The sequence below is a fragment of the Typha angustifolia genome, chromosome 7 (assembly GCF_048772165.1).
Source record: "Typha angustifolia cultivar Huaian chromosome 7, ASM4877216v1, whole genome shotgun sequence".
NCBI lineage: Eukaryota > Viridiplantae > Streptophyta > Magnoliopsida > Poales > Typhaceae > Typha > Typha angustifolia.
In genome coordinates, this window is record NC_133245.1 from 15544633 (window position 1) to 15571043 (window position 26411).

At 36.9% G+C, this 26411-nt stretch overlaps 5 protein-coding genes across 6 annotated transcripts; 2 read left to right on the forward strand and 3 right to left on the reverse strand.

The window, feature by feature from the left end:
* Positions 1 to 1285: 1285 nt before the first annotated feature.
* Positions 1286 to 7480, forward strand: LOC140761848 (cell division control protein 2 homolog A). Of its 2 annotated transcripts, none has more exons than XM_073099333.1 (9): positions 1286 to 1534; positions 1663 to 1706; positions 1796 to 1980; positions 3606 to 3726; positions 4533 to 4706; positions 6039 to 6202; positions 6303 to 6390; positions 6645 to 6698; positions 7197 to 7480. In XM_073099333.1, exons 2-9 carry the CDS (start codon positions 1698 to 1700, stop codon positions 7284 to 7286), a joined length of 885 nt encoding a protein of 294 aa, XP_072955434.1. In that variant the 5' UTR covers positions 1286 to 1534; positions 1663 to 1697; the 3' UTR covers positions 7287 to 7480. The 2 variants fall into 2 exon arrangements, with proteins under 2 accessions (XP_072955434.1, XP_072955435.1); XM_073099334.1 differs by having other exon boundaries at positions 1289 to 1534; positions 1668 to 1706.
* A 640-nt stretch (positions 7481 to 8120) lies between these two features.
* LOC140763280 (uncharacterized) lies at positions 8121 to 11200 on the reverse strand. Its single transcript, XM_073101394.1, has 5 exons — positions 10905 to 11200; positions 9525 to 9786; positions 9187 to 9386; positions 8894 to 9081; positions 8121 to 8677 (listed from the first exon to the last, which is right to left on the reverse strand). Exons 1-5 carry the CDS (start codon positions 10994 to 10996, stop codon positions 8391 to 8393), a joined length of 1029 nt encoding a protein of 342 aa, XP_072957495.1. The 5' UTR covers positions 10997 to 11200; the 3' UTR covers positions 8121 to 8390.
* A 491-nt stretch (positions 11201 to 11691) lies between these two features.
* LOC140761849 (uncharacterized) lies at positions 11692 to 12904 on the reverse strand. The gene is made up of 2 exons (XM_073099335.1): positions 12171 to 12904; positions 11692 to 12083 (listed from the first exon to the last, which is right to left on the reverse strand). Exons 1-2 carry the CDS (start codon positions 12630 to 12632, stop codon positions 11811 to 11813), a joined length of 735 nt encoding a protein of 244 aa, XP_072955436.1. The 5' UTR covers positions 12633 to 12904; the 3' UTR covers positions 11692 to 11810.
* Positions 12905 to 13117: 213 nt separating this feature from the next.
* On the reverse strand, positions 13118 to 19000 carry LOC140761847 (zinc finger CCCH domain-containing protein 17-like). Its single transcript, XM_073099332.1, has 9 exons — positions 18253 to 19000; positions 18085 to 18180; positions 17914 to 18003; positions 17664 to 17765; positions 17409 to 17555; positions 16801 to 16920; positions 16612 to 16671; positions 13715 to 13812; positions 13118 to 13631 (listed from the first exon to the last, which is right to left on the reverse strand). The coding sequence occupies exons 1-9, from the start codon at positions 18718 to 18720 to the stop codon at positions 13490 to 13492; spliced, it is 1323 nt and encodes a 440-aa protein (XP_072955433.1). The 5' UTR covers positions 18721 to 19000; the 3' UTR covers positions 13118 to 13489.
* Positions 19001 to 20211: 1211 nt separating this feature from the next.
* LOC140763259 (uncharacterized) lies at positions 20212 to 21004 on the forward strand. Its single transcript, XM_073101366.1, has one exon. It carries the CDS (start codon positions 20337 to 20339, stop codon positions 20697 to 20699), a length of 363 nt encoding a protein of 120 aa, XP_072957467.1. The 5' UTR covers positions 20212 to 20336; the 3' UTR covers positions 20700 to 21004.
* Positions 21005 to 26411: the final 5407 nt, after the last annotated feature.

Consider the following 26411-nt stretch of genomic DNA (forward strand, 5'->3'; position numbering starts at 1 on the left):
ATAGTATTGTTGAAGAAAACATCGTTATCTTGTAGAAACTGATTTACCGTTACTTGCACAATTAGGCTTGTCTTTTCAAAATTGGGTTGTTGCATTTAACACAATAATGTATCTAATAAATTGTCTGACTGCAAAAGTTTAGCAATTTCCTAATCCATATGGTAAGCTTTTTCCATGTAATCTTGATTAATCTAGTTTTGTGTTTTGGGGTGTGTATGTTTTCCACTTATATATTTGTATGACAAGCATAAGTTTGAATTTCATAGTAAATGATGCATTTTCTTACGTTATGATTGTAATGAAAATAATTATCATTGTTTTGATCTAACTTTCTGTTGTATTTATGTCTCAAGGCATGTTGTGTTTGATGAGAATGTTTTCTTGCAATGGATACAACTAGCTCATAATCCTCCTCGAGTTGTCAGACCAGTGGTTAGGTACATTTTTGTGTTCATGTTTAATGTTATGTCGTATTCTAATTCTTAATATTAATCTCACGGATAATATAATCCTATTTTTTTTTAGTGTACCATAATTCTACGGATAATAAATAAAGGGGTCCATATGGAAATAAATATCTTATTTGCCCACGATTGCGGAGTTAGGTGGGGGCAAGAGAAGATTTAGAGTATGTGTAGTTTTTATCACTATTAGACATTGCATATCTTTTTCTTGCTTTATTAGTATGTTGATGCTTGTGAATGTTGGAGCCTTTCATTGGCATTGTTAATTTTTTTTTTTCTCTCTCTCTTTCTTGGGGTTGCATATATGTATTGCTTTAACTATCAAATCGCACCATGAATCAGAATGCTAACTTAAAGCCTTTGCGCTTTCGATCTAACCTAAGTTTGCTCTATCTACTTATTTTTTCTAACTCCTTTGGTCGGATACCTTTTCTCATTGGTGTTGTCTAATATAATTTATAGGGTTTGTGTTAAAGTCTTAAAAGGCGGTCGCATACTTTAGATGAATTACTAGTTGAAATAATTCATAGAGTCTTAGTGTTAATTTTTCTCTTTTAAAAAGATATAAATGTTATGGGGTCAAAGCTTAGAGAATTTAAATGCAATTTAGCCAATATAAAACTACAGAGGATAGATTGTTTAGAAGTTTTTAGTTGACAATTCGACAGTGTTTTTAGTGATAAAGAAAGGCTGATTACAAAGCTAAATCGCCAAAACCCAAGCTAGACCGGACCAGTAAAAGCAAACCCAGTAAAAAGAAAAAAGAAAAAAGAAAAGAAAAAAAGTGCGTTTAATCATTCAACCCTGCAGCGAAACAGTGCGACTGCGCCACCCAATTGTTGCTCGTCTCTCTTTTCTCCTCCTCATCACATATAACTCCCAAGCAGCGGCAGTCAAACTCCACTCCCCAACTCTCAGAGACATACGGAGGTGAAGAAGACGAAGAAGAAGGCGAGACGAAGGGACAAGGCAACGCGGCAATCCTCTTCCGCGTTCCCCCCCCCCCCCCCCCCCCCCCCCCTCGTTTCTCCCGATCTGTTCCTCGGATTCCCCGATCCGATCCCTTAGTCGTACGCTCCCTCTCCCTCCCTCCCTCCTATCCGATTTGGTTCTCGGCCAAATGGTCGCCGTGGATTTATCGGTTCGATGTCTCTTCTTTCACATTGTGATTATTTACTCTCCTTTGTTGGCTGATTAGGTTAGGGTTCATCTCTCTGCGCTTGCGGCTTCGAAATGGACCAGGTAAGTGCGCTCGTTTTGTGTGGTTTTTATCTAGATTAGGGTAATAGATAGTTCGATTTAGTAACTGTTGGAAGGGATTTGGAGCGCAGTACGAGAAAGTGGAGAAGATTGGAGAGGGGACTTACGGGGTGGTGTACAAGGCGCGGGATCGACACACGAACGAGACGATCGCGCTTAAGAAGATCCGATTGGAGCAGGAGGACGAGGGAGTACCGAGCACCGCTATTAGAGAGATCTCCCTCTTGAAGGAGATGCAACACGGCAACATTGTCAGGTCGAGCTCTTAACCATCGTCTTATGTCTAGGAATAGGGTTAACTGGAGGATAAGATTTGTGAAATACTGGAGCTTGCTACATGTGTATTAGAGCTTACTTGTCAGATGTATTTCTTTTCTAATAGTAAGCGTAGATATTCTCTTTTTGATGCTTTATAGATTTCTTTTATTAGAATGCAACTAGTTATTGGTACTCGAAATCTTCCAAGTGGGTTTGTTGTTAAATGATTGCATGTATAAGGGCAGAATCTTAATTCTGTGCATTGTATACATGCTACTCCCATCCTTTTGGATTTAGGGCACCAAGATAGTCAAGCAAATCAAAAGATTAGCATCAACTTTATCTTTTATTTATTGCATCCTAGCTATTCAATATGTAAGATTATAGGATCAAATAGTTTGTGATCAATACTCAGTTATCATGCATTTTCACATGTGTTACTTATCAGGAATTAAATCATATTGGAGCACATGTATCTTTAGTAAATTGTAAGCAACCAATGTGTTCAATGGTGAGTGTTTGGTTAGTAAATTGTACACTCCAATTGCATCTCCCTTAAAATATTATTGTGTCTAATATTGTTAATGCTCCCAAATGTCAAGTTAAACTATACTTGAATAATTTGTGATATCAACCATTCTTGGAAATAAAATAAATCAAGTGCATGGTGAGTATATCATGATTTATGGTTTTCCAAAACTTTCCTTTGCATTGCATCATTTACTTGTTACACACTCATCAGTCAAATGATGACAAATTATTTAAAAGGAGAACAAAACAGTGCACTTGGAACAATAAGGTATGCCTTAATATACTAACTGCATTTTGTACCGCAATTAATGTTATGAATTATTGTTAGGGATTTCTACATAATTGCCACTGAAAATTTTCAAAGTATCATAATTGCCACCGAAAACTTTCAAAGTATCATAATTGCTACCAAAATCATTGTGATCTTTCAAAAATATTGTTCCATTATTTTCTCATTTTTTTTTCTTTCCTTTTTGAAGCACTACCTACGACATTATGTCGATTTCTCCACCCAAATCAGGGATCCCTTTGAGGGTGGTGATGATTTTTTCTCTGATTATTGGAGATGCTTCGCTCCGAGTCCGACTTGTAAATCTAATTAATCACGATTAAAATATAATTTAGATCCAAAAAAGACTATTTTGTCCTTGCATAAATTATTAAAAATATTTGAAAAACAATCCAATATTATACTCAATATCATAGTGCAACAAATTATATCTTATTTTATGCGAGATAAAAATTGATGAATATTTAATACTCAACTTAAAAAAAAGGGTAGGGTATTGTAGTCATTTAAATGTGTTTATAAACTTTAAAAGTTTAAATAATGATCTGTTAGGAATATTTTGTTAAAATTTAACCATAATGACAATTTTGAAAGAGTTAAGAATTTAGTGATAATTTTGATATTTTAAAGAATGCAGTGACAATTAAGGTATTTTGAAAGTTTTCAGTGGCAATTATGTAAAAATCTCTTATTGTTATCATCTTCCATCTTCGTCATCATCGTCCTAATTGTCGTCATATGTTTTTCTGTAAACCTGTATTATATATTCATATTCAGCTTTTGATTTTATCTCTTGACAACAGGTTGCAAGATGTAGTTCACAGCGAGAAACGGATCTATTTGGTTTTCGAATATCTGGACTTGGACTTGAAGAAGTACATGGATTCTTGCCCAGAACTTGCTAAAAATCCTCATCTGATTAAAGTGAGCTCCTCTGCCTCTACAATGTGACTAAATCACACCGATGAACTGACCTTGTATTTTTATTTATATTTCTCCTGAACGGCGATGCTTGTCTCTTTCCCAAGGGATTCCTTAGCAGTAAATGCATATAGCTATTCAAGTCAAAGCTTATGAAGAATTTTAGACCTTATAATTGCTGTTTTTAGAAATGACAGAAAGGAAACTAGTGCCAAAACTTTATGATGTCACTATTCTTGATGGCATAATGGTTTACCTTCTAAAATTTGCAAGCCATTGTAATTGTATGTCAAGATAATTACTTGTTTCTCGTGGAGATTGAGAATTTGAGATTACCTATGGAGTAAGGACAACTTTTATATCTGAGGTTCTTTTGGCTCCTTTTCCTATTCCTGACTTGAGCACAATACATCAAATTGGTCCTTAAAGATTTCTCTTTTCTCATTAATTATTGCTTGCATTTCTCATGATAAGGGTACTCACTTGCATGAACTTGTGTCAATCAAATAGCCAGCAATCCTATGAGGATAATTTGGTAATTTATCAATATCTCGATCACAATTTTCTCAACTAAGTTATTTACTATAGCTGATAGATTTGGTGGGGAAAAGCTTAGACGATGGGAATACAAAAGGCAGTAACCTGAACATTATCTTCTTTTGTGTACATAAGCATTTTTATGAATTAAACTATGGCACTGCTAATTATTTGGGCGTAGTATTCTTCATTAAGAAATACACATTAAATTTTAAAAAATGTGTTGACTAAACTAAATATGATTTGAAAGACTTAGCTCTTTTCATTTTCAGACATATCTCTATCAGATACTCCGAGGGATTGCCTACTGTCACTCTCATAGAGTTCTTCACAGAGATCTGAAACCTCAAAATTTATTGATAGACCGGCGTAAGAATGTTCTGAAGCTTGCAGACTTTGGGCTAGCTAGGGCCTTTGGTATTCCTGTCCGTACATTTACTCACGAGGTATCTTTATTTATCCTTTAAGTTTTATTTTTTGACATTCCTTTGTATGTTGAAAGAGTTATCACTGATGGAAAATATATAACTGTTTTAAGTGCTCCCATGATTGGCAGGGATGGATTCTACTATGGTATTACGTTATGATCTGATCGTTGACAGCATATCAAAGCAAAATATTTGTTCTAGCTGGAAATAGCATGACTGTAATGTAGGTTAGGCTTATGATTTAAAGCACAAGAAGTGAAGTCCAGACACTGCTCAAAATTTGCAATCTCCAAATCTGTAATTACCATAATATAGAGGGCTTTGAAGCACGGACACTTTAAATAGCATGTCATGTTCGTGTCAAACGAGTTACACTGACATTCACCGGACACTTGTTGGACACATGTCGAATACTTCTACAACGTATCCGATATTTAAGATATTATAGGATAAATTCAAATACTCCTTGGACACTTTTAGATACTCTTGAGAAACTTTTTAAACATAAGATTTATTATATGCTTTAAAAGTTTATAATATAAATTATTTATTTTAGGAATTTTCTGCATGTGCTATAGAAATATAATGCAACAATCACAAGTTAGTGCATATAAGAAAATTAATCTTAATGCGAATTATGGTAAAATCATAGATTCGCCTATGCCATCCACTGTAGTTAGGTAATAATAGTTAGTTATTTATTCTCATAATATTGAATTGTATTGTTACGTATTAGCGTTATCAATTTTGCTGTGGTATTGTGTATATTTTATTTTTCTCTCATAAATAATTTATGCATGCTGAGTATGCATATTATAAGTTAAGAGAAATATTTCTTTAAATATAACAATAATATATTTAATGTTTTTATTTATTTATTTTGTTATGTCCTAATCGTATCGTGTCCTGTTTTTTTAAGATTTGTTGTATCCTTGTGTCCATATCATGTTATATTTGTGTCTATGCTTCTTAGAAAGATGCCATGTTACTATTCTTTCAGAAAGAAGCTAGTTACATGGCTTAGTGATGGTTCATATGGTCTGGTTAAAGGACTAATATTCTTTCCAGGTGCATGCAAGTATGTAGAGAATTTGGCTGATATAGTTAATGTATATAAACATCTCCCTAAACAATTTCTTGTTTAACATAACCCAGCCCAGTACTCATATATAATCATGTGGGCCCTTGCTAGATGAGTACTTCTAGGTGGTTAAGGATTTTCCTGGCGAAGGAATAATGCTACTTATGCACCACTAATCAAGTGTTTCCTTAGGGTGTTATAGAATTTTAATAATTTTGATTTTAAAGTGTATTAAGTTTCAATTGATGTGCTTCAGTAGCTGTTTTCAGGTAGTAACTCTTTGGTACAGAGCTCCAGAAATTCTCCTTGGATCCAGGCAATACTCCACACCGGTTGATGTGTGGTCAGTGGGTTGTATTTTTGCTGAAATGGTGAATCAACGGCCGTTGTTTCCTGGGGATTCTGAAATTGACGAATTATTCAAAATATTCAGGTTTATTTTCAGATTAATGCTTAAATTTGTCTCTTTCATCTTCTTAAGTGCATCTACTTGCATAACAGTTCTTCTTTTCCGATGCGTATTTTTCTTGAAGAATACTAGGTACCCCAAACGAAGAAACTTGGCCAGGGGTTAGCTCTTTACCTGACTTTAAGTCTGCATTCCCCAAGTGGCCTCCTAAGGTATGAAAGAATGGTGTGCCAATTTGTTAGTGCGTTGACCCCCAACACCGCCCCACTTCCCCCCCATCCACCCCCAAAACACACACCACCACACAGTTTTTTTCACTTTTTGAGAAGTTCAGTTAGTAGTCCATCCGTCAAGTTCTGTGGACTGCACTATATTTCTGTGATCTGATTTGTTGTTATTATAGGACATACATTCTGGAATTAGTTTCATTCAAGATTTTAAGGTTTGACTGAACATTTGTTTCCAGGATCTAGCAACAGTGGTGCCAAATCTTGATCCTACTGGTGTGGACCTCCTATCTGTAAGTCTGAGTATATTTTCTTTCAAGAAAGTGTATACATACATATAAGCCTACATAAGATACATATCGACACATATTCTGAGGATCTCTTGGCACTAATTTTGCGCTATCATACACTTCTTGTTGCATTTAATGAGTTTCAAAGTTTTGCACATGTTAGTCCTTTCGGATGCAAACTTGACTTCCTTTTGTTTTTGTGGCACTTGAAAGCTGTATCCTCTTGAATGCTGGAAGATATAGCTCGTAATGGTAGTCCTCTTCTTGGTTAAGACTAGTCCTGTCTGAAGTCCCATCTTTAGCACTTGCTACCTCAGCCTATGCTGCTGCTGAATAGAATAATTTTAGGGCCACAATTCCTGTGGCTTTGGCCTGACCCTCTTTTTAAAACGTGGAAACAAAAGTTTCTATTCATTAAGGATAAATCAAAGTTTCAATATAGTGGATGTTCATAGAAAGAGTTAGTTCCTAACTCCTTGTTTGGTGCTTTCTAACTGACAGAAAATGCTCCGACTGGAACCGAGTAAAAGAATCACAGCTCGGCAAGCTCTGGAGCATGAGTACTTCAAGGACCTTGGAACGGCACCCTGACTCACTTATTTGTGTGTATATTGTCTCAGCAGTGTGTGAGATAGTTGCAACTTCCATTCTTGCATTTGTGTGAGGATTATGCTTTTATTTTCTTTTCTTTGTTCAGCTGACTATCTAGTTAGCATGAAAGCCATCTTTTCTGCTGTGTGTAAGTGAAATACTAAATGGCATATCATTGCGGTTTCTTTCTTTTATTCTTTGAGAGATCGCATAGCTTTTAAATAGGCTGTTAGGTAACCTTCACAGTTTCAATCGACGCCAATCAAAAGAACTGCGATGGTTTCCTGTTTAGTCATGAATAATTGAATATCTTGGTCTTTGATCGGTTTAGTTTCAGCCAACCTGACACTGTGACACAAATAAATTTTCTTCCCAATTTCTTTGTTTACTTTATTAGAATGCATTCTAGCACCGGTTATCAAAATTTCATCGACTCTTCGATGGGTTTACCTTTGAAATTTCTACCCTTATAACTATGCAAAACCAATTTGTAATCCAGCGATGCTGTAAAGAGCATGGGCTTGACCTCGCGAAGTTGTATACGATTTTCCAGTGATGGCTAATTATATAAAACAAAAGCTTCCATAAATCGGTCTGGTCGCCAAGGAAACTACTGGTATCGCTGACTTCCCTTCAAAATTTTCATAGTTTTACCTGTATCGCCGAATTCTAATTAAATATGAACTTTATGAATGACATATCATCTCGCTCGACATAAATAAAGATAATTACTTCACTTGACCTGTGATAACTCGAAGCCTTGTGTTTCATCGACAAGTTGTAGCAAGTGGCTTGATGATTATCTTCATGATATTTAGAACATGCTATAAAAGATAACAGAGAAGCTCATAGCCCATTAACCAAAAATATAACTTACAAACCGTTAAAAAGAACACAAGGAGAACAGAAGCCACAACCTATAGTGCTTCTGCAAAACCGAACTGCAAGCTGAACAAAGCCCCCAGATATGTATAAATTGGAGACCAAAAAGACATATAACTGAAGTACAACGATCACCTATTAACAAGGTGAGAAATTATGCGGGGACATGGAAGGGGCAAATTTCCTGCAGAAACTGGATATGCCTCTTTTTATGCATCTCTTTTAGTGCACTTTCTTCATGATATCTAAAGTATGAAACTCAGCATCTTCCTTGATGAAGCTCCACCAGAGATACGAGAGGGGGATGGATAATGCATGGCAAAGCGCATGGGCATCAACATATCCCTTGAAGGGGGGGAAGTCGTAGATTTCCAGCAGCACGACAAGGGTGACTCCAATAGCAACTGTCCACAGCTTCATGCCGGAAGGGTGACTGGTTATGACAGCCCAAGCTGTCCAGAGGAGCACTTGGGCAATGATCATAGCAACGCAGACCTTCATGTTCAGCCCTGACAGAAAAGAGAAAAGATCAAAATCATTCAGGACATGCTGTTATTTGTAGATACAAAAAAACATTCAAATATTTGTAGATACAAAAATCCATTTATACATTGTAAAACATGGAAAAAAGAATTGCAAATGCTTATTGGGAATCGAAAATAAATATATTACATTAAGCCTCAAAGTATGTAAAGCCAAATTCTTTAGTGACAATAAAAGCTCACCATAGTCAAATTCATGGAAGTTGAGGTACAATATATGTGTCGTCAAAAAGGTCAGCAAAGGAGCAACCACCATAACCCTTGAAGCCTCATTTGTCACCTTAAAAATCCGCAGGATAGCCAATACGAGGGAGAATCCAATAAAAGTCACAGCAGATGAATAATCTAGCTTCTCGGTCAAATTGCAATTTCTGTGGCACACAAAAGAATAAGATAAAGACTAAACAGGAGAAGGTTTAGTATTGTGTAAAATAATGGCCTGGAATCACTGCTGGAAGATTTTGACTAGAGCTTACTGACAGTGATGTATAGCACTCCAGAACCAAGCATTCATTGACAAGAGGCCATGGATGTGCCATAAGCAAGTAAACTCATAATATGTCCGGTGACTCTGAGGCCTAAGAGGCAACTTGTAATAAAGCAGGAAGAAAAAGGATAGCCAGCCATTAAATTGCACAAGAAGATTCAAAGCAGATAGGGCAGCAGAAACAGGCTCCTGAAATGGAAGTAGTGAAACAAGAATTACAGCATCACAAGAAAAGAACCAGACGGAGAAACCCACAATTAATAAGCAACTTCTATCATAAGTTCATAACAGGAGAGAGATCAATCAGAAAAGTTAGTATTGGCCCACCTGAAACACAAAAACTCGCTTGAAAGGCCATCTTCTGTGATACTTAACAGGCCCGAGACCAAGTCCTTCCCTTTCTTCTTCTCTCTGCACCATACAACGGTACCGACATTCAGTTTTGCAATTCCACTGTTTCCATTGCAAGTACAGTGGTTCTTGCTTATGCCATGGATGTTTGATAGGTAAGTCATCTAATGAAAATGGGCACTGCTCAATGGTGGAGTCTTTAAGAGATCCCGTCATTTCACATTGGTTGACACAAGCCCTGGCAAAGGAATCATGACATAGCAAGGACACAAACAGAAATATAATATCTAAAAGCTCATCATGTATGCGATCAGCAACTGAAAGCAGCAGGCCTTAAATAGCCTAGCAGAGAGCTGAAATCCTAATAAATTATCTCTCAATTTGTACATAATGTATATACTGTAAACCTGCCATAACTATGAGATTTTAAATTGATAGCTACTGACAACAAACTCCTTGCTAGCCGAAGTAACATGCTGAAAAATTTAGACCATTTTTATGGCATCTTCATTTAATTTGTAAAATATAACTAATCTCTGCTATGCATCTTGTGAAGTTCTTCCTAATTCATCACAGCTGCATCTCAAAACCTTGCATAAAAAATTCTTTTTTTTTTCCTTTTTGGTGCCTTAATTAATGTGTTGAAGAAGTTTCTAATTTTTTGTGTCCCAATTGCTGACAAAGATCTTCATAATTTGATATTATTTTAATGTAACATCATCATCGCAGAATGAAAAATCTGTGATCTGGATTTACTAAGACTCTGGAAGAAATCTCATACACCATAGCAATTTCTATAAGATGACCAAGGATAGAGACAAAAACATCTGTCTTTCCACCTAGTAAAGTAATACTACTAAGAAATAGTGCATCTCTATGCACTAGGACTTAAGAAAACCTCTCATCTCACTTGATTAAAGACTTCTCAACCAGCGGGACCAATTAAACAAAAAAGTGACAATCATGATCCCATGCAAATAGTGAATCTAAGAAGCTACCAACAAATAGTGCCCTCAATAAAACCCATAGAGAAGCCCTAATTCTAACAAGTCCGAGGACTAGAAATTCTATGGCCCACAAATTGTTCCTGGAAACGCAACTAAATCAAATAGTCAAATAGGAAGCAATATGATCTGGAAGTAAGATGAACCTTTGATAGCTACATTAAAACTCAATTTTAACCATGAATTCTCGTCATCAATCTCGAATAGTTTCGCTTCGATGTGCAATAAGGAACGAAATACAAAGTCAAGATCCTTTAGAATCGATTCGCTCATCCGAAAGATAGAGACGAAAGCGGAATTATTCACACACACACACACACACACAAATGCGATTACGAAGAGGAATACGTACATATACATCGGATCGGCATCACCGTCGCTTGCGTCAATTGCTCCAACGACCCATCCCAGAGCAACAAGAAGCAAAACCCAGCAACCTCCCATCTCCTCTCCAGTGCGAAGGCTACTCCACGAACAAGAGCAGACGCACGGATAAGCTATCCATTCCCGTATCGAGAACCAGACAAAGAAGAGCAAGGACGCGATCAGAGAGGGTTTGGCGTTCTATTCTCTGAGAGGAGGATAAGGAGGAGACTTATCCAGAGCATATCCACATGCCGCTGGGGACTGGGAAGTTTTAGTAGTCAGTCTCTTTGGATATTTATTTAGGGGAACTTTATCCTTTTTAAACTCCTTTATTCCGGAGATCCGGTAAATTATGCGCCGCTATCCGCACGTGAGTGGGTCCACCATACTACCTATCTTTTATAAGGAATGTTTTTAATAACACCCTATAATTTTGTCATCAGGCTTTCTTGCTCTCATTTTTTTATTTTTATAACTCTAGCTTATCATTACTCTGATATATAATTTATATAACTCTACAAAATTAAATTATTAAAATACTCTTAAAAAATTATTGGTAACTTTGACCGATACTAATTATACTCTTTTTAAGCATCTTTTTCTAGATCTACCCATCATGCCCTATCTACTAAAAGGTAATTTAAATATTTTCAAAAGTACCTTTAATATTCTAATAATATTAATTATTGATATCCTTTAGGCATTATTTGAAAATTTCTCTATTTATAAATAGGTGTCGGATAGCGTATTTTCTATTAATCCAACGGCAAATATGGCTCGGGATAAGCTTAAGTGAGTAATAAATGATACAAAGATGTACACAGTATTATTACAGTTACAAGTTACAACAAGGAATAAGAAAAGTGTAGATTATATTGCAGTATGGTGGTCATCAGACTGGGGCTAACGAGATTTTTGCATTCAAATAAGCAATGCATTCTGTTGGTAGACCGAGGAAGGAGTTCATGAGGATATCAGAGATGGGATCCACCACGGCCACACCAACTAGCTTACATCTTCCTTGTTCATCCATTCTTTGACCACTTCCACTCCTTGTGGTTCCCTTGGATTGCTCTGACGTGAGTGTTGTCTCAACTACTAAGGGAGGAGCTTTGTAGATGCTTCCAATTGAGAACCAGAACTTGGATCTAAATTGTAGATCTACCTGCACGCGTGATTACTTAGTTTAAATCGACGTTTCAGGTATAATAAAATTGTGAACAGACGTGATTAAATTCATTGATAGCTTTACCTTACCACTCGTCCTATTGATGCTTCCTTGAAGGAACTCCGGAACAATGTCGATCTTGAGAAATGGCGGCAATGGTAGGCCGAGAAACTTAGTTGTCGCAGCAGTCAAAGGTGGGATGTATAAAGTTGCAAAGTCGAAGGCGACCAAGACTACGTCATCTGTCTCTGCTCCTTCCTCTTTTCTCCCCGTTCCACTGCCAAGGCCTCCTTTTGCGTTGTACTCGAAGTCTGGATACCTGGAAATTCCCAGTTTGCAGCTCTCCAGAGTTTGGAACTCGACGTTGTAGTCAGCCGGGGAGGTCCTGGCGATGGATTCTTGTTTGCTTTGGTTTGTGTAGGCCCAGCAAGTTGCGGCGTGTCTCTTGCACGTAATCCTGAAAAGTTTTGATGAATTGGAGATGGATGTCTTGTTGGATAGATGTTGGAGGATTGAGAGATTGGAGGAGTTCATGCTAGAACCCATTGGAGCATGTAGCTAGTAGTAGCGGATAAGAACTTCGCCAGTGGTGATGACTGATGAGATATTGCTCCGAGTATGCGGCTGGGAGCACTCGGGTATATTAATAAGCCTTATCTTTGTTCTTCTGCGGAATGACCAAACAATCCTAAGCAGGGGCAGGGGCAGGGGCGAATTGCGTGCGTCGTTTGCTGGCGACGACACGAAAGTAGGGAGCCAATCCAAGGATACGAATTGCTTATCGCCATGTTCTTATCCGTACTCAATTACAGAAAGAGATAAATTAACTCTCACCCACAAGGCTGACAGCCTCCCTACTTCAAACAAGCAAACCATATCATGACATTCTCTGTTTGCTACTGTCTCAGAGAACTAAATCCATACTTGCAAGACCTTACTTGATTGGGCCTTGAGTTAAAACACAGAGAGAAGGAATAATTATTGATAACTGGTCTTTTGGCGTGTGCCAAATTATTCAACATGCAATACACTGATGTTAAGGTATCCATTTAAAACAAACAGTCAACAATCAGTAGTTACAGCTGCATAATAATACTCATTGCAAGACAAATTTATTCTATTGCTCATTACGTGCCTGAGAACTGTGCCAGTATGCAAGAAACTGATACATTCTACTTAATTCATGCTCCAAGAGTCCAAGCTAACCGATTACTGACAATAAGCTCTCTTTTATCCAGCCAATGTGGATTCAATTCAGATCGAACTCTTGTTAGGAGAACAATAGAAGATCACCATCCAAATGAGCCACCGTATATCTCACTCCATTGCATTTCATGTAATTAAGGTCATAAATTACATGAGAACAGGAATATAGACTACACGACAGTGGCTCTCATAGTGTGTCATGAAGTAGCCGTCTCATTTGTCAACCACTTCCACACCTTCAATTCACCAGTTCCATCTCCTGTGAAGAATAATCCACCAGGACCAATTTGTATTGCTCTCACTTCTTCCTTGGAGAATATTTTACCCCTCTCATTGAATCTACAAAAGAAAAGGAATTTCTGTTGAGACAGTCTGCCAAGCATCTCAGCAATAAGAACATCTGACTAGTCTAATAAACTTACGATGGCAGGTCATATAGGCGGACAGTGTTGTCATTAGATGAACATAATAAAACAGGCTTTGCTTGAGCATCATGCATACCACATAGTGTGAGCACTCCCTGAAAACAAAAGATATGTTACTTAGCAATGTAACAGCAAGAAGCGAAGCAAGGTTGCAGCCAAATTCTTCTTGAACAATAACATAAATTAAATAAAGAAAGACATAGGAATTCTCTTGTTTTTATGGTTAACAGTTAAGACAACAATAAAAAGTTCATAAAATCTGAGATACAAATATTTCCTACTACGAACTTCTATTGAGATTCATGTATAGCAGTCTAGCAACCAATCCATGTTTAGAACTTCAAAGAACTATACATGTTTGAAGATCTAACGGTCAAATTCAAGGCATGAAAATATCAGAAATGTTGCATGAACAAATTCATGACATCCCACAACAGAATCATTAAGGAAGTAGCTTATTGCGAATAAGTTTGTCACTTAAAAAAGATCGCTTGAACCCCACAGATACACCAAATATTAGTTGTGCCAATCCAAAATCCCCTTTCCCAATGAATTCAAGAGGATTCACATTTCACCATAAATGGCCAGAAAAGTAGATGGTACAGAACAGCAGATGTATGTAAATTTATGACAATCATTGATAATTGGCACTGCTATAAAATAAAGCAAAACAAAAATAAGAGGACAATAAAAGAAAAGTTCAAAATACACTCTCAAAGACTTGGAAAGGCAATTGTCAATTGCAATTTCTCCTTGAGCAAATAAGATAGAAGAGTGTTGACATGTGAGTGTCCAAGTGCATCAAGCTCCCACTATAGTGGGCTCTGGAGAAGGTAGAGATGTGTGCAGTTGCAGCCTTATCCTTTTTAGTGAAGAGGGAGTTTCCTCTTGAACCAGTGACTTCTTGGAAGTAGGGCTACTATAGAAGTTTGTGAGCCCAAAGCCCATTCATGTCCGACAAAATCAGGTCAAAATTCTGCTTGATCCTGCTTTCAGCCCGACCTGACCCAACTTGGAAACCTATTGGACTAGCTCAGGTCAAGGATATAGCTCAACCGGCCCGAGACTGTAGCTCGGGTCCCATCCATTAGAGCCCAACCCAAGCCTGTATATATAGGCCCATCTAACGATATTAGGATTTTAAAATTTTGAATTTCTAAAGGTTTATATAGATGGAAGATGTCATCATATGGAAAGAAAGAAGTATTAGGAGTTCTATTATAGGAAACTTTGATATAATTGGGCCTCTTGATTAATATACTTTTTAGGTAAAAAGCTATTTGTTAACTACGATGGCAGCACATCTAAACATTACATCATCAAAAAATTGTATGCAGAATTTAAATCACAAATTTGCTTTAAAATGGGCGTTATTTGTAAATCTTTTTATGGGACCCTTTTCTTTTGGGGTATGGGTCTGTAATAGGCCATTGGTGGCTAGCCCAACTTGCACAAAAGATGGACATAAACCGGACTGGGTCAGGTTTTTTAAACCCCACGAGCCTGAACCCAGCCCAATACTAGTCCAAGGTTGGGAACCCCTACTTGGAAGTAAGGTGCAAGCCTTATCATCACACCAAGTGACCAAAAAATAACACTACAGTTGACCAAAAAAGTAGTTTGATCTAGCAGCTTGACTGCTATTCTTGTTGAATCTACATAAGTGCAAAGATTTATATGTTTCTACTAATCATGACTTTTGTCTAATAGCCAGAAAAATGGCCTGTAATATTAATCAGTTGTAAGTTGCAATCGTCTTGTTCAAAAATGCCGGTTTAATTGATTAGGTCTTGACTTAGTTAAGCCTAATGGGATTGAGCCCAACAGTTCAAATCATATTGGACTTACCTTCTAAGAATATATGTTTTATGTGCTAGATTCTGCTGGATGTATTCACCAAACTATATTTGCCAGTCTTAGGAATGCTCCCATGTTGGAAAAACATGACCCATATGCCAAAGTACTTCACCTTATAATATTTGTGCATCTCCACACCTTTCCAGACCCATTTCCGTTGAGCTTGCTCTCCTTAAATATCCCTGACATTCTCCATTACAAGATTCAATTGAACTTTTGATGAATTGTCAACTGCCAGATGAGTGGCAACCTGATTTTAGATCACTAGTGAATGTTGAAAAACAATATCAGACCCTGTGTTGGGTGATCTAATGCTATATTTCAGATAATCGAGAGCTGAGATGTGTTGTTCTTTAGCAACTACATTCTTGATGTATTGCAAAGGGAAATGAGACAATAAAATGAATTCCTACTTCCTTCCAAGCAACAAGACTTAACGGAATTCACTTCAAATCCATTATTTTCGAAATAATTAATTTCATTTTGAAATGAAATCAACTGAATGCCATTCAACTAAAATCAAAATGAATTCCATCTAAAATTGGTTCCAAACAGAGCGTTAGCCTATCATCTTATAGGGAAAGGAAATAGCCTCTGGCACTTTCAATAAATAATTTGTCACCAAATGTAGCTCCATGAAAAAATAGAATTGCACTAATTTCATCAAACTATAGAAGACTTGATTCTCTGAGGCTAGTAACATCATCTATTGACTATTAATAATATAAATTTAAAACTTCCATCTCGGTGGCCCAAGTAGCCTACATTGGAAAGAGAAGATATAACATGGTGAAAATCTAATTGAAAAAAAAGAAGCAAAGTTCTTATGGAATTTAATAAATACAGTACTGCAGACACTATGTCAAAATGCCAAATATTAGAAAAGCTTATTGATGCTCACAGAAACATTTATTGGATACAACAAAGCTGAATTTTATAATCTACAGTGAAAAAACTAATAAAGGTCATTACAAAGAATCACCTCATTTGTGACATTGGGAATGCATTGTATTATCGTTAATGTAAAAATGACTTACATGTTCTTCGTTGTGAGTATATGTTACTTCAAGGTTTCCAGTTTCTGTAGCAACCCAAACCTGAAAACAGAAAGGATTATAATTGAGTGAAGAAAATGATGATCCAAGTGATCAGGACAATATATAGAGTAGAAATTGAGGCTAAGGACAGCGCATTACAATCAAAGAGTGCCAGAAAAGGAAACTCACCTTTACAGTCTTGTCCAATGAAGAAGATAATAAAAACTGATCCCAGCAAAGTAGCGACATAACAACAGACGTATGGTCAGAAAGGGTCTGGATACACTGTAAACTTGTAAGGTCCCACACCTGAAACATATATGGTACTTGTGAGAATGCCAAGTGTGCTTTCACTCCAAATAACTTTTCAATTATGAAAGTAAAAGGAAAATCATTAAGGTAATATGTTTGACGTAACAATGGCATCTAAGATCTGAATACCATGGAGGAGTAAAAAAAACGTAAAAGACCGTAATCTCACCCAACTAAGAAACGATATATGATGAAAAAATACCTATCAATTAATTCAATGACAGTGGTGGAACATCAAAGCACCCTACAGCTGTGGTACAAGATCTCACTCGTAGAAAGTACATGATGCCCAAACACTTTGATTAAAGGGAGTTATGTTAGTAGAAACCTAGAAGGCTAGAAGTACAAACAAATGGAACCTTTAAAGTTTCAGCCCATGGTTTAAAGTTTTGGCAGGCTCTATTTTCAATTATAGTCTGCTCAATTTCGTTGGCTATCATTCATACTACACATAAGTTGATCTAAGAAGATTAAAGTTTCCTTACTCTTATGGTGTTATCCATTGAACCAGAGTAAAGCCTCATTGCTCCAACAACTAACGTAACTACAGCAAGTCGATGGCCAGGAAGAGAAGCAGCTGGTTCAAAGCAGTTTCCCACGGCACTAAATTTCCACGCTAAAATACTTCCATCCTGCAGTGGACAACAAAGGATATAACTTTCTTTTGCGTGGAATTCTAATAGTTTGTGTTAGGTGTACGCAAACTGTTAGGTATGCCAATCAAATAAAGGAGAATGTACCTGTGTCCCAGCAAAGAGCATCTCATTACCAACTACTAGAGCATAGACTTGTCCAGTAGGCCCAGTAAGGCTTAGATCTGTTCCTGTTTGTGTATTCCATGCCTGTGAACAGCACAGGTTCCAGGAAGAAGTTATACAATTATTTCAATTAAAAGCAGAGAAACACATGCAAAGAAACTAAGAACAAAAGTTTTTTTTTGACAAAAGGCAAGAACCCTGTTTCATTGAAACATATAAAAAGTTGTTTTACCTTAACAGAATTTGGAATTCCAATGAATATCCACGGCCCCTCGCTTATCATACAGCCAACTTCACCTCCCATATTGATGGCCCCGACGCACTACCGTACAGAAATAGCATAATGAAACCAACACAATCTCAAATTTCTAGTGTGGTAAAAGAACACCAGGAACTCCGGTACCTGCCCAGTCTGGCAATCCCACACTCGGATTGATTCATCCTTGCTCCCAGAGTATAGCTTGTCCGACCCTGACGGCAGCGCGATCCCAGAAACAACCTACAACACAACACATTGAGCTAAATCGCCGGTTCCAGACAGAAACTAATCAAGAAGTACTAAAGGAGCCACCTTTTGGTGCCCTTTGAGAGGGGTGAGCAGAGAGAAGCTCTCGCTGATGAACCACGAGTGCAAGAACCGGCAACCGTCGCCGTAGGGACAATTTCCGGCAAGAAAGTGCTTGCAAGCTTTATCCGATACTTTCCCTGGGGCCCGCCCCGCCGCGCCACCCCCTCGGCCCTTCCCCCACTTGGAAGCGTGCCCGGCGGTGTTCGGATTCCGCCACACGAGGCCGCCCTGGTGGTGGTTGTTGGCCCGCTTCGATGCGCCAGCGAAGTCGGATGATTCAGGAAGCTCGCTGTGAAGGAACGGGCAGCGGGGGCGGTTGCACCGCCCGGCTCGCCAGTGATAGCAGACCTTGTTCAGCTTCTCCGGCGCCGACGAGGAGGAGGAGGAGGACGACGACGACGACGACTGGGAAGGGCCAAGCCTTTGGTAGATCCGCTTGTTGCCGAACCGATCCGCCGTCTCGATGTCCATGGATTGGAAAGCTCGGCAAAAGGGATCAAGAAAACCCTACCGGTGGATCAAAAGATGGGTAAGAGTGTGGCGATCGGAAGGATGCAGCGAGATCGTGGGTATTAGCCCAGAAGGGGAGATAACACGGCGGAGGGGACACAAGACTAGGGTTTAGGAGAAACCCTAGCCCCTAGCCCTGTCCTTCTTCCCCAACTAAATCCCTTTGCCTTCTTCCTCTACAGATCTTAGTTTACGAGTTTGGCGAGCTTCGCGGTGGGTGGGTCGCTGCCCATCCCTGCGCCGTCGCCCTTTTACCTTTTACACACACGAGTCGTCACGACCCGATGGGCAACCGGATCTGCAGTAAGGCTAGATCCGAATCCGTTTAACCTTGTTGGGCTTCCATTCGGATTGGATCCCGATCGGGAATCTCAAGTGACCATTAATTTAATTGGGCTTAATCAACTGAGTCCATCATTTCACAGGCTCAGGTGGGCTGCAGCCCACAGGAATTAGCACTGCATATTCCACGACAAAATTATTTCTCAATAATTCACCGGTAAAACCTCCAACTTGATCAGACTATTTGTTGAATATTAGGTAGGATTGGCTATTGTTTTTTATGACCACTATTTTCTTCCATTAGGCATAGAACATAGAAAGCGATAATTTTGGAAGGGTCAATAGCAACAATCCGAGGCCATCTCTCTCCATTTGATGGGTTGGTAGTGACGCTTTGCCGGTAAAGATGGTGAGAGATGGTAATGATAGGAGTGGCGGTGAGTGCAATTAAGCGAGATGTGTCAGGCGGCCATAAGCATCACCATCGTTCGTGGAATAGGATTTATGAGATGATGTTAGGATAAGTGTTCACAATTTTCTAATGGAGAACTAATCATCGGCAACAAATTATGATGAACGGGTCGCTAGTCAATTAAGGATATAATGGTAGCACGACCCTCTTATTAAAAACCTTAATTAACTCACCAGTGCACGTAATCATATCTTCACATTGATTTGCCAACACGTGGTTTTCACATTGCTTTACTACCGTGAAACTTAAAATATGGTTAAAGAGGGGCTCTTGCAACTTAATTGTATTTTTTTTTATAAGTAATGTATATTTTTACTATAATGATGTGCATGTAATTTATATACGTAATACAAACTAGAGCTCATTATTACAAATTAAAAAATAAGATACAATTAAATTGCAAAAGGCACCCTAAATTATACACTACATGAAGTTTCGATAGGTCGCAATAAAGATATACCACACTGTAACAGGAGGTTATGGAGTTGAACTTGCCATTAAAAAAACGGTTGTTACCACTAATACATTCTCACATCATCCATGATTCAGGGATTACATCACTCTCGCCCTCCAAATTTGAAAGAGTCAGTCGTGCATCATAGCTGACCTCAAACGGAGCCCTAAACCTTGGCCTCCAAAGTCCGTTAAAATTCCAGACAACAAAGCGTGTATCACAAGTCCTCAAAACCCACTTAATCCACGCAAATGAAAACAAACCACCCCCATCCCCCATTCCATGCCCCCCATAACTCCATAACCATCCACACATCAGACATCTAACTGATCCCTTCCTCTCTCCAGGAAACCAATCTTTAACTACGCCATGGCAAGGCACAGAGATGGGCTCATGGCCGCTGCCATCTCCATCGCAGACATGGTCTCGTGGTCCTGCGCTCTGGCCTTGATCGTTTTCCTCCTCGTGAGCTCGTTGCGGTCCGCCTCGGTGGCCAACTCCTCCTCCTCCTCCTCCTCCTCCTCCTCGTCCGAGCTCGACGTCGTGCGCGGCGGGAGGTTCGGCGAGCGACCCTGCGACGAGATCTACGTGGTGGGCGAGGGGGAGACGCTGCACACCATTAGCGACAAGTGCGGCGACCCCTACATCGTCGAGGAGAACCCTCACATCCACGACCCCGACGACGTGTTCCCGGGCCTCGTCATCAAGATTACACCAACCAAACTTAGGTAGAGTTGAAAGTGCATCAAGTAGAGTTGGAGAGAGAAGGAGAGGGAGGGGTTTAGGTTTAGATTATTTGTTATTGCTGTAGATATTTGAGGGCGATAATGATACGATTAAGTAATAAAAAAGGCTTATATTTTTTTAAGGTTTATGTGGAATCGTGTGAGTTCAATTAGTGTTCTTGTGGATTTCATCAAAGATGGATGAGAACATTAACTTGATAGATAATTACAAATATGTTAGGATATAAATACAAATTATCATCTTCTATGAGTTAATAAAATAAACTATCTAAACTATTTTTTGCAGCACACGGACTGTTCTACTACGTAAACTCTTCTAAACGCTCTTTCTACTATTTTCTAGTTAAATTAGAAGTGAACTGGTCATATACTATGTAAATTATGCTATTCCATTTTATGGCTATAAGTTGGAAATGAACTCATAATACACACGTATTTATGACATCTAGGACAGATTTGTGTACTGCTACGTATGACATGTACAGCAAAAGGTGATAAAAAGTAGTTTGAGTTATCTTATATACCCCTTTCATTGCACCGGTTTACCGTAGATCTGAGTATAACTTGCAAGTTAGACTTAATTGCTGGGAATTTAATAATGGAGACTATTAACCTATCTAGGTGTTTAAATATGAATATGCCAATAAGTCTTTTAAATATCTTCTTTGTGATAAAAGGCCACCATCGGCCAACAACAGACTCATTTTACTCTTCGATATCCATTTAGATTTTAACAGCACCTAATGATTAAATATTGGTACAATATAGATTCTGTCAAATATTACACCTTGTGAAAGTGGAGAAAACTTCGATAATATAATAATTGCTTAATTAGGTGACTCGTCGTCGTTATCCCCTTGGCTTACGTGGAACTTATTTTAAATATGCATGAAGAAGTCCAAATTGAGGTTATTATCAACTTTGATGCGTGAAAACTTAAGAACTTTTGGACAAAATACGCCGTAGTTTAGCTTGTGTATTTAACTCTATCTATTATAAATATTAAGAAAAAATTAACTCGCTTTCAGGGTGAAATAAATACTTTAGAATTTTTTTTACATCGTATACACTTCTAAAAAAATTTACCGTGTGGTTTTACCATTACAATTTCATTAAGTTAACTATAAAAAAAGGACAAAAAATACATTATTCTCAATAACATGGAATGATTTAAAAGAATTTTGAAGGGTATCAGGCAAGAACTACAAGTTTTAAATATGAAATCTAGAACCATTCATGATGTACGTGGTTGGGGCCCTTTAATTCCACTTGCCCTTCTCCTCTGTAAAAAGGCTTCGGCCCATTTAATGACAATCATGGCCCATTCTGGCTTCATAATGTTGCATTGTTGGCTAATAATAATATTAAAATTTTCGATACGGTTAATTAGTGTATTTAAGAGCCAAGAGGGCTCTATATTTATTATTTAATTAATATAATATATTTATTTATATATTATATTTTAAATTACTTAATAAGTTCTCTTAATGTTTGTATGTTTTGAAAACTCTCATTGATATTTATAATAAGAATAATATTTAATAGTTTTAGAAATAATTTTAAATTACTATTTTTTAATTAAAAATATCAAAACTATATTACACGAAATAAAAAATAAAATATTTAAAATAACTTAAATAATTTAATATTATACTTATTTTAAAGATCTCTATAAGAGGGTATTAATTTTATTAAAAAGTTATTCGTAAAACTAATTATATATTCATTTTAATTAATTAGATTATTTAATAAAGAATACATACGAAATTTAAAATTTTGAATTAAGCTTTTGTACGGCAAAATTAGCATTTCCAAAAGTTATATAGTATTGGAGCTCCAAATTTAAAGCTCCATTGTAGTTGGCTCCAAATTTAGAACCTCATTTGGAATCCGATTCGAACTCTACTGGGCTTCAAATTTAGAGGTCTGGAGTCCAGTTGAAGATGCTCTTAAAAATATCTTTTAACAAAAGTAAAATTATTTTAGATACGTAAAGAAGTCACTGTTATAATTTGCTTTCCCAACCGAACATCAAAGTAGAAAAATTCTTAAAACTCCACTATTTTCCAATGTGATATTATATGATTTTCCTACAAAAGTATTCAACAAGCAACCACACTACTAAACATCATACACACAACATCTATATCCCAATCAACCCCATCAGCATCCGATCAGGACCTAACATGCGAGTCCACATATTAGGATCCCCATCCTTAGTGATATACACATACAAGTAGGAAGTGGGGTTCTTATTCCGTTTTGAAGTCCAGAAAAAGAGAGAAACGATGACACCTAACAAACACGACATCCTGCAGCCTTGTCCATTTGTTTGTTTCTTATTCCAGTCCACATATAATATATATATATATATATATATATATATATATATACATATAAAAGTAGCAAAAAAGTTATCCAGGATCTTGGCCACCACTATTATATGTGATCATTAACCCAAGGTGGAACGAATAGATAACTAGATAAGGCCATAAGGGTTCTTTGGTCTTTGCCAATACTTTCTCCGTCAAGGGCTGTAGAAAGCCAGAATAGGATTAAAACGTGAGAATAATTCTAGGAATCGAAGAATATATATCCGTATATGCCTTTCGGGAATCGGATATTCCTACTTTATCGAGGTTAAAGGCGAAGGATACCTCCACTTGTGGAGAAGATAAAAAGTGAGTGGAAGAACTACAGGACAAAATGGAGATTGTGGTATAGAAAGTAAATTATCTGAACAAGTTTTGAGTGAAATAATATGAGAAGATCTTCTTTAATTTCTTATGTTTCTCAAGGATATTTTGAGTGATTTTGCTTAGTGCCGAGTTAGATTATAGAGTCTGAGCGATAAGATTATTAGCAAAATAATGGTGAATTAGAAGTAATTCTATTTGATAAAAAAAAAAAAGATTCTAAGTTAGGTATCATGAATGGAGAATTTCTTGTATTTTTAATTAACTTATAGTCATGAGGGCCACAAAACCTTATAGCCTCCTAATCTAGTTTATGTTCTTTTCTTATATTCATAGATTGTGATTGTGATTGTGATTGTGATTGTGATTGTGATTGAGCTATTTGGTCGCCTATGGCATATGGTGTTTTTCTTTTAAACAAAAACATTAAGAGAAAGCTTGTAGATAAAAATATTTTATTAATATTTAGATATTATAAATATAATTTGATTTACAGATAAGAGAAAGAATAGATTGATGACTCTTTTAAAACAAGCGTTAAACTTTGGCTCTAATCTTCTCTTCCTACCTTGTGATTTCAGACATCAATCTAATTAATCAATACTTTTTTCCTTCTTTCCCTTTGATCATCAAAGATGTTTATGAATTAACTTGCGAAACCATGGAGTTGCAAGTATTATTTTAAACATTAATGCTTTCTCCTGATCAAGATATAATGAGCAGCTAGTGTTGCACTGTTACATATATAAACGTATGCTACATATACAAGTTTATTGAATCCATCTTTCTTCTACTTCAATTGTAATATTTGTATGTTGGATTTATAAGTTCAGACCTCATGAGTCAATGCCGGAGCCAAAGAGGCTTAATTATGATTATCTACATTATAAAAAATAGTAGCCCTTTTCAAATATTATGTTAGAGAATTGAGTCAATTTTTTCTTAAAAAAAATTAGCTACAAAATTTAAAATTTTAATAACATTTTTTTTAAAAAAAATTCGATCTTTGTCATGAGCTGTTAAGACTCTACTAAGTAACTATAGTGGCTTAGTTACCGATACTAATAGTCAGGATTAGGATACGTGGTAGGCTTTAATACATCAATGCGTATTGTAATTAAGGAGAAGTTAATCATTTACAATCAAACTTAGAACAAATGTATCCGTGTGCTTTGACAAGATTGTAAGACCACAAATTTGGTTCTAACTGTAAACTAGACAAAATTCCCAATTTTCCAATTCTTGTACTTTTCCGCATATCGAGGCTCGTGTTGCATGTTTTCTACTGCACCTTTTCATTTAGATATGGCGAGGAGGATCATTTAACCCTCGCTTTAGAAGGAAGGAAGAAAGCGACTTTGATGGTTTAACATTCATTTGATATTGTCCATGGATACTAATAAATATGCAGAGATTTTAGATAGTTGAGAGAGTTGAAATGTAATAAAACTTAAATATCTTTCCTTAAAATTGCCGATTGAAAAGTGCTTAAATGGGTCATGTTATATTATATTTTTTAATTGATTTAATTGAGACATCATCGAGTTTCTTACTTTTAACAGACAAAGTTTGTATAGTAAAAGTGACGATTGTATTAATGAGCACGATTAATATCTAGGGGATCTATGTAAATCAGTTCAATCAACTATCAGATGTGTATCAACACATTAATTATATTAATAGCTTCGATTACGCTAAAATAAAGGAGATATTAGATAAGAGTAAATAAAATTGATGTCATTAGATAGATGTGGCTAATACATTGACACGTATTTGATGGTTCGCTCGAACCAACTCATGTAAGATTAGCTGGAATAAAATTCTAATCCTAGCACCTAATAGTATAACTAAGACCAGTAAGATAAATCAACTTAAATAGAGATATTAAGATCGATAGACAATTAGCTCCTCTGGTTGCTCCTCCGTCATCATATATACAGGTCTTCGAAGAGATCTCATGAACAACTTAATTTGTGTGATTTATCTCTATTACTCAGATACCAGCCTATTTGTATTTGTGTGATTTCAACAAATTATTTTTAAGAAATGGCAAAGTTTTTTCGTAGCTGACATTGCTTTGTGAGCTCCAAACAATAATTTGTAGTAGGTTGGCTATTTCCGGGCATCTTTCATTCATTTGGCTTTCAGATGGCAGTCCTTTTCTCTTCCATGTTCTCAATCTCATAAATGAAAGGCACATCAGTCGTACAACTTTTAGTGCACATTTTCCTTCTGCGATCTCTAGTGCAGTCTTCTGTAGATAGATGATTCAGCATCTATTCCACTGCAAGTAAATGTTAGCCAATTAACTGCTTAATTGTTTCAATGAAACAGGTCTGCCTGCTGCCGTCTTTAAGAAAGAAGAAGAATAAGAAAGATAAGAAGACTGATTTAATATAAAATATTATATAAATGTAAAATAATTTCATGTATAAATACGAGAGTACAAAAGGATATAATTGAACCAAAAACATCTTATGTCGTTTCTTTTATCCCTTTTCGACAAGCCTCGTATAGAAAAAAAAAGAACTCGTAGTCTATAATAACTGTTGGATACTTGATGGAACATCTGAGCTAAATACGGCGAGAATAATTGGGCTATATAGAATCACGTGAGCCTGTTATTATTAAACTAATACATTCACTAGGAGCCAATAGCGAAAAAAAGAAAGGAAACTACACTCGGGTCCACCTCTTCTGTCGCACTCAAATGAGTACTAATTACTCCATAATGTGGACATAATGAAGAAACACTTGGGGGTTCGGGGAGCAGTCTGGCCTGGCCCACCACGTGATTTCTACCAATACTGGCTCAAGGCGGTTTGCGCAGCCTAATTCCCCTTCTTATCTCTAATTCCCAAAGGAATAGCATCGCCGTACGAACTACCACCTTGATGGCTTGATACGATGATTTTTATTTTTTGGGGGGGTTACGTGAGAGAGACCAGTTAAATAAATATAAATTAATACTTTATATAGAAAATTTGAAATAGTTACAAAAA